Source organism: Leptonotus elevatus, chromosome 6, assembly GCF_054856555.1.
Source record: "Leptonotus elevatus isolate MCC_2025b chromosome 6, RoL_Lele_1.0, whole genome shotgun sequence".
Taxonomy (NCBI): domain Eukaryota; kingdom Metazoa; phylum Chordata; class Actinopteri; order Syngnathiformes; family Syngnathidae; genus Leptonotus; species Leptonotus elevatus.
This window is the reverse complement of record NC_141244.1, coordinates 6,789,001-6,800,745: the sequence shown is the minus strand read 5'-3', so window position 1 is coordinate 6,800,745 and position 11,745 is coordinate 6,789,001. Positions and strand designations below refer to the sequence as shown.

Genomic DNA, 11,745 nt, shown 5'->3' with positions numbered 1-11,745 from the left:
GCTTCATGGCCAATGGAAGAGGCTCCTCTCATTCCCTTTAAATTCAGCGTGTGAGAGTCACACAGAAATCGACTCCTAGAGTCAGTCCATACAGGAGATCAAACTGTGTAAAGTACGTGCAGGGTGCTTGCCATTGTGAAGTGGGGACTTGTGCCGTTTTTCCATTCACCTATTTCTACACCGAAACGGCATTATTCATTATTATTTAGACCATTAGACTTTTTCAGACCGAACGGTTATAATAAAACCACTTTTCAGAACCATCTCGGACGTGGTTCTGAAGCGCCTGTCGTTTGGGGCTGAGCACCCGTGTATTCACTGTCATCTGATTGGCCAACAGCGATGCAGCAAACAACTCAAGTGCACACGCCCATTTCCTGGTTTTAAGCAAGCAAGGCAGAGGGCTTAATGGGCTGCACTTTGCAACATTGCCACATCATGCAACGGCAATTCATATTTTAAATGCCCGCAAAAATTGTGTCCGAGACTCGCCACTCGTAAAATGTTATGGGCCCCTCTATAGTCTCACTGATGTCTTGGTCTCGGTGTGGTAGTTTTGACAACAATACTACTGTTTGGTCAACTCTGTATCACATCTCTGCTTTTTGCAGGTGATGTGGTTTTGTTGGCTCCATGCCGCAATCACCTTCTTGCTAAAAAATGTGTACTGTCAAAAGGTTGGGATTTGAATTAGTATCTGCAAATCTGGGGACATGGTCCTCATTTGGAAAAGGGTAGAGTTCCCTTTCCGGTTTGGGGATGAGTTCCTGCCCCAAATGCGAGAATTTAAATATGTTGGGATTTTATTCACGTGTGAGAGAAGAATGACGCAGGAGATTGAAAGGCAGATTGTGTGCAGGATCTGCAGCCATGTGAACTCATTGTCAACTCATTGTGACGAATAGGCAAAGCGCTCTATTGACCTGTCAATCTACATTATGTTCCCACCCTCACCTATGGTCTCGTGCTGTGGATTGTGACCGAAAAAACAAGATCATGGATACATGCAGCTGAAATTAGTTGAAATTGAAATGTACGACGACGTATTAGGGCCACCTATAGAGAGCGGGGGCAATATTCCGAGAAAAAAACTTGCAAATTTGCCACTTTATAAAGTGGCAAATTTGCCAATTTATAAACTCGCAAATTTACGAGTTTCTTTCCTTAAAAAGTGGCAAATTATCGAGTTTTTAAAGTGGCAAATTTGTCACTTTATATAGTGGCAGGTTTGCGAGAGAAAAAAAATAAAAAACTTACGAAAAATACACGTAGCGTACTACTCGACTGTTGGTGCCAATACTTTTCGGTCGGGTTTCCAAATAAGGAGATAGTAATTGCTTTAGCATAGATTAACCATATCATGTTAAGCATTCGCTCTTTGAACCGTTGTGTACGGCCACTGGCCAGCGACAAAGACGCCTCACTTTGCGAAGGTCCACACCCGGACGATCAAGCATTTAAGTTAATTTGTTAAAATGTATATTTACTTGTACATTTTTTTTTCCAGAATTATTATTTACACATTCATGCATTTTGGTATTTTTTTGTTCAAGTATCTAAATTGATGTGTCGAATCTGCTGCTCTCCATCACTTGCATTTACCTATGGTATGCTATCATCTGATTGGATAGTGTTAGTCAGCTGATAAGGGATCAGGAAGTCGCTCTAGCTCTCGTGTATGACGAGTAAAATTTAAATTAAGAATACATCCGTCTCCATCCTGCCTTTTCATTTTATAAACAGTGTCCCATTAACCACCAACGAATCCTCACATGATTAGACTATAGCTACGCTACGTCGCAAATTAGCTTCTTTATAAAGTGACAAATTTGCACGGTTTTTCTCGGAATATTCCCCCCCCCCCCTCTAAAAAAACATATTTATACGTGGCCCTATTACGCCATCTTAGAAATGAGTGGGGGATGGGGGCAGGGTAAGCTTTTTATTTATTTTATGCTTGCTACCTTTTTATTTTATTTTATTATTTTTTTTAAATGTAGGCCTATGTAATAAATTATGTCTTGTACATCAGCTGTTTAGGATACTACTTTTTATTTTTTTAATTAATTTTTTAATTATTATTATACATAATTGATAAATATAATATGTTCTCTGATTTCAACCCATTTCCTTTTAGCCAAATTGGTAATTAGTTAATACACAGGTAAATCCCAGCCTTTCTAAATATGAATGTCTAAGTTTTTATTGTTAATTTCTATTAGGTCACCAAAACACACTGGTGTGCAGCAAGAGAGGACAAAGTACAAAGTTATTAGCTAAATCGCCTATACAGCATATATCAAATGTGACTAATGTTGCAAGTATGATTTCCATTTTGTCTCGGAGCAGGTAATCAATGGCACAACATGACAGGCAGGACACAAGGTATTTGTTAAGTATAACAATGTTCACAACTGTGAGTACAGTAACGGTAACACAAAATTACACGTTGCCCTTTCTACAATATTTTCATGCATTAAAATTAACCTGTATAATTAGTGTAGACTATATATTTAATTGACCTTTACATATCATACAGGACATATGGAGCATGAGACATGTTTACATAAACAGGAGGCCGAGTTGACCAGTTTGTAGTTCAGTTGAACTTTTAACATTCAGACACTAGAGGTCGCTGAAGTCATTCTAAATGTCTTTGTGCCGTTGACCTAGAGTAGTGTCTCTTTCTGGTGGTTTGAGTTGGGCAAGGATCAGTGCATTCAATTCTGGTAATTAATGGAGTGCTCGATCGCGCTTCATAACATCCAGATGTCATGTGACCAATTAAATGCAAAGTACGTGCAAAGATATTTTGCCATATGGTTGCATAATCGAGAATGGTTATTTTGACATAACTTTATGATAACTATAAAGTATGCTTTCAACATTTTGGACGTAAAATCTTATCTAATCTGATCGGATGTGTCCTTGGAGGCTTTAGTCCCCAACGACTTTATGATAAAGACCATTATGCACTATTAGCCTATCTCATGCCCTCATTGCTATACGTTTCGGACTTTACTTTACTAAACTTGAAAATAAATGCTTGCTCAACACGGGTCTTTAATAATCAACTACGAATGATTTCAAGAGCATCCGAGTATTTTTCATCACACATGTTTTTCTCTCTCCCCGCTGAGATCTATCAAGAAGACAATAAATAGATGAACATTGAAACCACAACAAAAACTTTCCCACATGGATTCCCGGGTCGCTAGTATGGCCTTTGTCTCCGCGTTTGCAAGTGGATGTCATGAAATTGGGAAGCACCGACCGGGCGACCGTGTGGGCGTGTTCCAATCGGCCTAACTGGCTCTGCTCTTGTGTGGAGTCCAGAGCGCAAAACGCACTTCTCGAGGGCGCAAAGAAATCTCACACCCTGACGCGCAGACCATCTCCGGCTCAGGCGGACCCCTCCATCCCAGGGAAGGAAACATACACGAGTCTCTCGACATTCGACATCTCCAGCCATGTTTGCATTTCGAGTTGTTACGCTTTATGTGGGCCTGCTCCTTGTTTTCCTTTGGAATATACCATGTTTCCAGTCAGCTGCTATCATCTCTCCCTCTGCCCCGAAGAGGAACAGGGGCACCAGGCTCCCTCATCAGGGCGGACAAAGGTCAACCAAACTCCTAAAAGACATCTTCGCCTCTTCCCATCATATGATGAGCCAGCACAAAGAGGAGCTGAAGGACGATGTGGTGCCGCATGAGTACATGCTCTCCATTTACAGGACGTACTCTGCAGCGGAGAAGCTCGGACTTAACGCCAGCTTTTTCCGCTCCTCTAAATCTGCCAACACCATAACAAGTTTCGTGGACAGAGGAACAGGTTGGTTTTGGGCCGCGTCCAATTCAGTCACATCAATCTTGCAAAGCTTTCTTTTTGGGGGAACAACCTGACATAAAGAAAGAAGAAATAGCGCACTTTAGAAAAATAAACAAATTATTCAACTGGGTTTATGGATCAGTCTGCGGATACATATTTTGCTCATATGCACAAAACGTGTGACTTTTCCCTTTCGCTGTAGCTACTATACTTAACCCCTGGGTAACACGACAGTAAAACACTAATTGAGACGCTCTCAAAACGAAGGCTGTAAATTAGTGTCAGTACAGGCTTATAAAAAAAGAAGAAGCTCCATTTAGGAAACTTTCCTCCATATGGTAAAGCTACCTGCACACCACTTGTGGTTTGCCTGCCCAACATACCCCCAAATTGGGATGGAAATGAATTGACTGCACATTTTCACATATAGGTGGAGTGGAGAAAACTTGGTGTGAGGAGCAGGTGTTTGAGCCATTAATAGTGTGGAAGCAAGTGGTTCGAGTCTTTCATGCGAAAGCAAGTTCAAGTCTCTCGTGTAATCTAGGCCTAATTGGAATGCAATAGGCTACCCTATACACCATACACACACCATATTATATTTATTCAAACCTGGAAAGTGCATATTTTTAATTTACTTCTTACACTGCCAATGAGTTCATTCAATTAATTGCACTTTCTGATTTTTCCAGTGATTTGCATTTTTATATGAAAGGTTCAACAAGCTCGAAAAGTTCAATAGGCTATTTACAGTTGGTTAAACACGCAGTCAAAAATTAAAATAACTAAAACGACACAGTGACTGATTCCAGCTCCACGTTGAATAGGCTATTTGACTCGTTTTGTTAGTCAAAAACAAAAATAAACTATATACTGATTCCAGCTCCTAAGACACAAAACAACAGGAGTTTTCGAGTTCGTACTTGTGTCTGCTTTTTGCAGTGAACTGAAAGGGGAAAAAATGCGGCACTCTTGTCCCGTGATTGTGATGTGGTGTGTCACTGGCTCTGACCCGGAGCTGGGACCCTCTGAAAGCCGCATGGCATCGAACGGCTGATTGGAGTATTTGAACTCAGTGATCTAATTGAGTGTTCATGTCATAACATATCAAACATTGTCGTCTTCCGTAATGAACATTCGGCCACGATGATACATCAACAAATAGCCTAAATAAAACCAACCAACCAAAAATACTAGCCACTTCCCCCAGCTATTGTGAAGTGATTTGTATTATATATATATTCTCACCAATTACAATTTATTACGGAAAATATACTTCTTTCCGTCCAGCACCTTCTCTTTCTTTTAATGGTCCTCCCAAAATCCCTTAAGTGTTGCATTTTATGAAGTAACCTGCAGCATTTAACTCAACTGGGAATAAAACTCAAGTCAAAATGACCGATTGAGGCCTGCTTTTATGCACAAGCATGCATGCGCTGCGCCTTTACGCACCAACTATACTTCGTGTTTTGTGTGTATTTGCAGATTATAAATAATATTTTTAGTGGCCGTTATACTATTTTAAAATTAAAATACTATGCATGCAGTTTTGAGGTGGTTCTTGATCGTATAATTCAAGATCACAAACGTTTAAAAAAAACACACACACACACAGACATAAAGCGGTGTAATTATATCTCATTAACGCAGCCCTGCCTTTAAATTGACAATGAAATAGGCTTACTGCTAAATTGTATTTGCATTTGTTGACCTGCGCCAAAAATTGCGTTGAGTCATCTAACGGAATCTCGATATTAAGAAAAGCTGGTACATTCTTGTCTGTCAACACGAATATGTCAGTAATTTCAACAGGCTGTTCACCCAGTCCGTTCAAGGGGCATTTTAAGGGGAATGTTGTCGTTGGCAAGATGGGATGAAATATAAGAGGAAAAGTGCTTTAATGAGAAATATGGGAATTCAGGCTGTTAATTATTTGGTGAACTTGTATTCAATTTTGCTTAAGGTCTTGTTAAAAAAAAAAAAAAAGGTAGAAACGTAATGCAGACCAGACGCGCAAGTCACAGAAATAAGCACAAGGTTTCAATCTGTTTTTTTACTGTTTCACCCGGCAGGGTTCACGGAGGGAAACTGACAAGTAGAATCAAATATCTCTTTAGAATAGCGTGTACAAATCACACGAATGTGCGCACGCAGCCTTGTCACTTTTATTTTTCCGAGAAGTTTGATATTTTGATATTATGCTGCATGGTCAACCCAGGCAAGCGTTCATTCGGCCGCATTTTTACAACCCGAAAACATAGCATTTAAACAGAGTAATGATTACACTTTTAATGCAATTTCACATCATGAAATGTGTAGGCTATATGTAAAAAAAAAAAAACCTCATTGAAAATTGAAGACCACTTTTTTCTTTAAACACCTGTCGTATGCTCAGTTTTGATTTCCCCTTTTGCTCTAGCTTTTCGTTTACCGAAAGTCTGCCCAGCTATAAATCCATATTGAGCGAATTACATATTCTAGGTCAGATATTTGCATTATGCTTTGCAAATTGTGTATTTTTCTTACCACAGCTTCACATTGATGGAATATTTGCAGCCCCAATGCAAGCCCCCACGGCGGCTTCTGCATGAGAGTATAATGCATTAATTGTGTATTGTTGTTCCCTTTGGCCCGTTACGCGCAGCACCAACTTTACCCGTCCTTATTTTGTTGTAAAAGTTGACACGACTCCTCCAAATAGGCTATGTTAATAATAAATAAATTAGTTACGTTCATTAGATGATCAACATAAAAACAGATTAAGCAAGCAAGCATCCTTTGATATGTCAATTAAAACGAAATGTAGATAGCGTGAATGAAATCGACTATAATGCTTGAGAAATGCAGTATTAACTAGAAAACAAATGCCATCAAGGAAGAACAGATATTCTTGCACGCTGCGTGCTTTAATTGCATATCAAATATCATGTTTAATTTGCACGTCTGACTGTCCTGGAAAATAAATTAAATGGCGCGAAAGACCAAACGTTTGGAGCTTATAGCTATGCAAAATAGATACATAAATAAATAAATAAGTAAATAGATAAATACGCCTTTCCCCAAACGCAGGTGTAAATGTATCTTACTGAACACTGAACAGGCGCACAATTAATTGAAAATGACTTCAAAATAAATAAATAAATAATGACTCCGCGCATGTTGTGCTCTTTTTCATGAATTTCCAAGTGTCTCAATGTTATGACTCAAATTTGAATATTTTTATGTTTCTGTGAAGAACCAAATTTTAATGCTGAGCTGTAATAAATAAAATACAGTTTAAGCATGGTAAAACACGTAACATTTTCAATGAATACAATTTCAATGTAAGAACGGAGGATGTGTTTTAAAGCACAACATGAGTAAACATGATGAGTACCTGTTTTTTCTTTAAAGGCTGGTTTAGCGTGGGTATTTGGGGGTGGGTGGGGCAGAGTGGGGGAGCGAAGGCCTCTGTGAGTCCCCTCCCTCCCCCATCTGAACACTGTACACCCTAAGTGAATCTGACTGCAATTATTTTCTTCTTTTATCCTTGCAGACGATCTTTTGCACCCTCCTCTGCGAAGACAAAAGTATCTGTTTGATGTCTCAACCCTTTCAGACAAAGAGGAGCTGGTTGGGGCCGAATTAAGGATATTTAGGAGAGCTTTGGGAGACTTACAGACGACAGGCCTCTACCATATCCAACTCTACCCCTGCAGCTCTGACATGCTGCTGGACTCCAGACCGCTGGACCCTTTGGACTCTACCAAGTCCAGATGGGAGGTTCTGGACGTGTGGGAGATGTTTAAATCTCATAAACAACATCATCATCATCATGAACATAAAGGGAGCCAGCTCTGCTTTCAGCTCAGAGTCACTCTGGGTAATTCCGACGCCGAGTTGGATCTCAGGCTGTTGGGCCTGGACAGGAGCGGGCGGTCCCAGCAGGAGAAAGCCATTCTGGTAGCCTACACCCGCTCCAAGAAAAGGGAGAACTTGTTCAACGAGATGAAGGAGAAGATCAAGTCGCGGAGGTCTATCAAGGAGAAAGAGGTGGTGAGAGCTTCAGAGGAGGAGGAGGATTTGGAGGAGGACGGGATGCCCTTCAGGGGGGTGAGAGGGGAGGGGCCCCGGAGGCGGAGGAGGACAGCGCTGAGCAACCGCCACGGGAAAAGACACGGGAAGAAATCCAAATCCAGGTGCAGCAAAAAGGCGTTACATGTGAATTTTAAAGAGCTGGGCTGGGACGACTGGATCATCGCGCCCTTGGACTACGAGGCGTACCACTGCGAAGGTGTGTGCGACTTCCCGCTCAGATCTCACCTGGAACCTACCAACCATGCCATCATACAAACTCTCATGAACTCCATGGACCCCAACAGCACCCCTCCCAGTTGCTGTGTCCCCACCAAACTCAGCCCAATCAGCATCCTGTACATCGACTCAGGCAACAATGTGGTGTACAAGCAGTACGAGGACATGGTGGTGGAGCAATGTGGGTGCAGGTAGCGGCCATTCAACTCTTTTAAAAGACATACAAATCCACGATGTTACTGTGGGATGGGCGGAAAAGTCCTTCCAGGATACCTCGACTCGCGATATTTGCTTATTTATTCCAAGTCACCGCTCACAAAAATGCACACTCCCTGCCTTAAAGTGTTATTTCTCAACCATGCAAAACCGACGAGTCATCAAACAGGCCCTTGTTTCCCAGAGATGTGTCCATTGTGTGATGGAATCCCATCGGGTGCCACCGTGCACCTGTTCGTGCTGTGAGGCTTTTTGCCTTGTCAGCGTTTGGACTTGCAAGCTCTTGTCGTGCAATATTGTCTGGAGGGCGGACTCTTTTGGGTCTGTGCATCCAGCTCATAATTGCCTCGGTCCGGCTGGAGTCATTAAAGGCTCGTGCATGTTATGCACAAAAAAAAAAAAAGAAATGAAAGGGGATGAGAATGTCACACACGCACACATGCACACACAGTCAGAGAAGAGGAGATAATGCCTTCAAGAGATTTTTGGCTGACTGCAGACCAGTCGTGAGGCGCTGTGAGAGGGTCATGGTGTGCTTTTGTGGACAGAAAAGGACAAAAACAAACTTGTTGACCCTCTGTTGTTGTAAAAAGATGTTTTTAAAAGCACACGCGTAAGGTGAACTTTTAGTCTGCATCGTTTTGAAATGCACTTCCGCAGCTTACTGCGCCAAGGAGATGTTTGAAAGTTTGTCTGCTCTGGTGAGGAAAATGTCAAACAAGAGACTCGCAAGTGAAGCGATATTTAAATGCACATTAGCTTTGAATGCACTGCTGTTCATTATTTTTGAGCTGTAAATATTTTGTATAGTCGATAACTTTACAAAGTGCTCCCAATGAAGAAATGAGAGAACTGCATTTCTTTGTAAATATACAAAATGCACTCAAATCGGTATAATTTCTATTCTATAATAATGTTATTATTTGTGATGTACAGAGTTTCATGATAATCATATATTTCTTACATTGATAAGAGTAATTTAAGGTGTATTCAATTTTTTTTAAAATTTTTTTTTTTTTGCAGAGGGTGGAAAATACCATTATTAAGTGTCTACCTCATCATTGCATATGGGACCTCAGTTTTGAGGTGCATTCAGTGTAAAGAGCTTTGACAGCATATATCAGATCACCTATATTCATATATTAATGGATACTGTTCCACTCCATTACTGTACAAATAAAATTCAAAATCAAGTCCACAAGTCTTGTATTTGGATTACTTCCACCCTCATTATGTTTTGTGTATTAAAGCCAATAAAACGTTGTTGGACATCCGTACTGCAGTGAAATAAGAAAATTCAATTATTTGCCTCATTCTCATTTCATTTCAGGTTTGAAAATTTGTGTGCAAGACTAGAGACAGGCCATTAAAATTATGAGCGTAAAAGCAAACTTTTTGAAAAATACTTTGTGTCTTTACAGTAGTTTGTGTTCTTCAACAATACTTCCAATGTTAGCAATGTAGGTCAGTGCAAAATGTTATTTAATATTAACATCTAAACTGGCTTCAGTATCAAACCATTATTTATGGCATATTTCAAACTTAGCAGGTCTTTGTTGATGCTCATAGTTCACGAGGTCATTCAAAACTTAAATAATATTGGCTTTAAGACAGTTGCTTATTCTGTTTTGTGACGAATGACAGGATTATGAAAGAAGAGCAATTAAGTGGATTCCAAATATTTGCAACTTTGTGGGCTGTAGTCGCTATAAGTTTTAAAACTCAAATGACAAAGAATTTACTGGCAAGTAAAAGTTGACGTGCAAGTCATCTAATTTGTGAGTATGACTTCCTTTCTTATGTAAGATCTTGCGGCGCTTTTTAGCGAGTGCCAACAGGCTGTCTCCCTCTGTTGGTGATTGCTGTTTTTTTGTTGTTGCTGTTGTTTGTTTTGACTCTGAATGTGGATTTCTGGTCAGAGCAGGTGTAGATCTACTCTAGTGGGATACATGGTTGTAGGCCACCCCAAAATTATACAAAAAAAAAACCTGCCTCATCACCTTTTAAGGGGAAGTCGACCCTAAAATGTTCTTTACAATAACATGTTCAATGCAGCCCCACTAAACACTGTATTCTGATTAATATTGTGTTTGTGGAATATGAATTAAACAGAAAACCCATATTTATCCATCTCGGGGGCGGCCATTTTGCCTCTTGTTGTTGACTGAATATTACATCACAGTTGCTTACGACTCACCTGTTTTCTGAAATTGAGCTGTGATTGGTCATTACTTGAGCCATGAGCAAGGTTTAGAGCAAGTTGCAAAATGGCCGCCACCTGAGATGGATACAAATGGGTGGAATTAGCTGCTTAAATCATACTGCACAAATGCAATTAATCCGAATGTTGTGTTTGGACTAGTGGGGGAACATATGATACAACATATTATTGTAAAGGACATTTTTGGGTTGACTTCCCCTTTAACAAGTCTTAAAAGTAAGCAAAAACAAGCAAACAAATAAAAACGATAATATAACTATAGTACATTATTACCTGATTGATTGGTTTAATTGTGTTTAATAAAGTCAGACAATGTCAAAGTGGTCCTTGCATCCTCCAGTTTTTCTAAATGCGGACCTCGAAGGGAACATTTTAGACGATTTACACACTTTTTAGAACTAACCAATAGCCATTAGAAGCATCTTAGAAATTCTCAAGTATTTGAGCCAGTCATTTGGGAACAGTCAATCTCCACAAAGAACAAATGCCATAAATGGCTGCAAACGACTTTACACAAAAGCCATTTAGCGAACATCGCCATCGACATATGGTGACCGTCCGAAGGGGTGGGGGGGTGGGTTGGGGGGGGGATCCACAGCCTGACTGTCACTGATATGGCAGCGAATGTACGAAAGCCCAGCTATTTCCCAATGAATTAGCCCGCCTGGGTCAAGTTTACTTAACACTTTAATGTTTTCCAATCTGTGGATGAAAACGTTGCAGAGAAAGGGATTGCTCCCATATAGGCTATCGACCTTGGCCTGGAAACAATTAGGAAATTGCTTTGAAATGTTATATGTTGTCCAGACTCTTGTACAGTATCATGTCACTCCTCACATGCTTGTGAGGGGGAAACAGAGGATGCTAAGTGCACTCTTTAGCAGGCGCGGCAAATGACTGACACAACAACCATCCCCTTGAGTATAACCAAATGGCCCTCCAGGCTATATGTCTGGAACGTCACAGCCATGGTGCTACTTGAGACTTGCTATCTTCTCCTGTGAGCATTCTGGGAGATAGTTGGCACCATTAAGGTTAGAAATGAGAAGAAGCAACAAAGAGAGATTAAGCGACTCAGCACCAAATTATTGGATAAGCTTTTTCTTTTTGATTTATATTTATTTGACAAGTTTTCTGGTTTGGTGGGCACTGGCTGGGAGGTGAGAGCGAATGTGAAGGGAACAGTTAAA

The 11,745-nt window shown here is 40.4% G+C and overlaps 1 protein-coding gene across 1 annotated transcript; it reads left to right on the top strand.

Annotated features, from left to right (window-relative positions):
* Positions 1-229: 229 nt before the first annotated feature.
* Positions 230-9,321, top strand: gdf6a (growth differentiation factor 6a). The gene is made up of 2 exons (XM_086078315.1): positions 230-3,831; positions 7,361-9,321. Exons 1-2 carry the CDS (start codon positions 3,471-3,473, stop codon positions 8,311-8,313), a joined length of 1,314 nt encoding a protein of 437 aa, XP_085934441.1. The 5' UTR covers positions 230-3,470; the 3' UTR covers positions 8,314-9,321.
* Positions 9,322-11,745: the final 2,424 nt, after the last annotated feature.

Excerpts from the sequence above, each read along its gene's own strand:
- gdf6a (XM_086078315.1), top strand. The coding sequence starts at position 3,471 with ATGTTTGCATTTCGAGTTGTTACGCTTTATGTGGGCCTGCTCCTTGTT. Across the intron at positions 3,832-7,360 it reads TTTCGTGGACAGAGGAACAG|ACGATCTTTTGCACCCTCCT; the intron begins GTTGGTTTTGGG and ends TTATCCTTGCAG.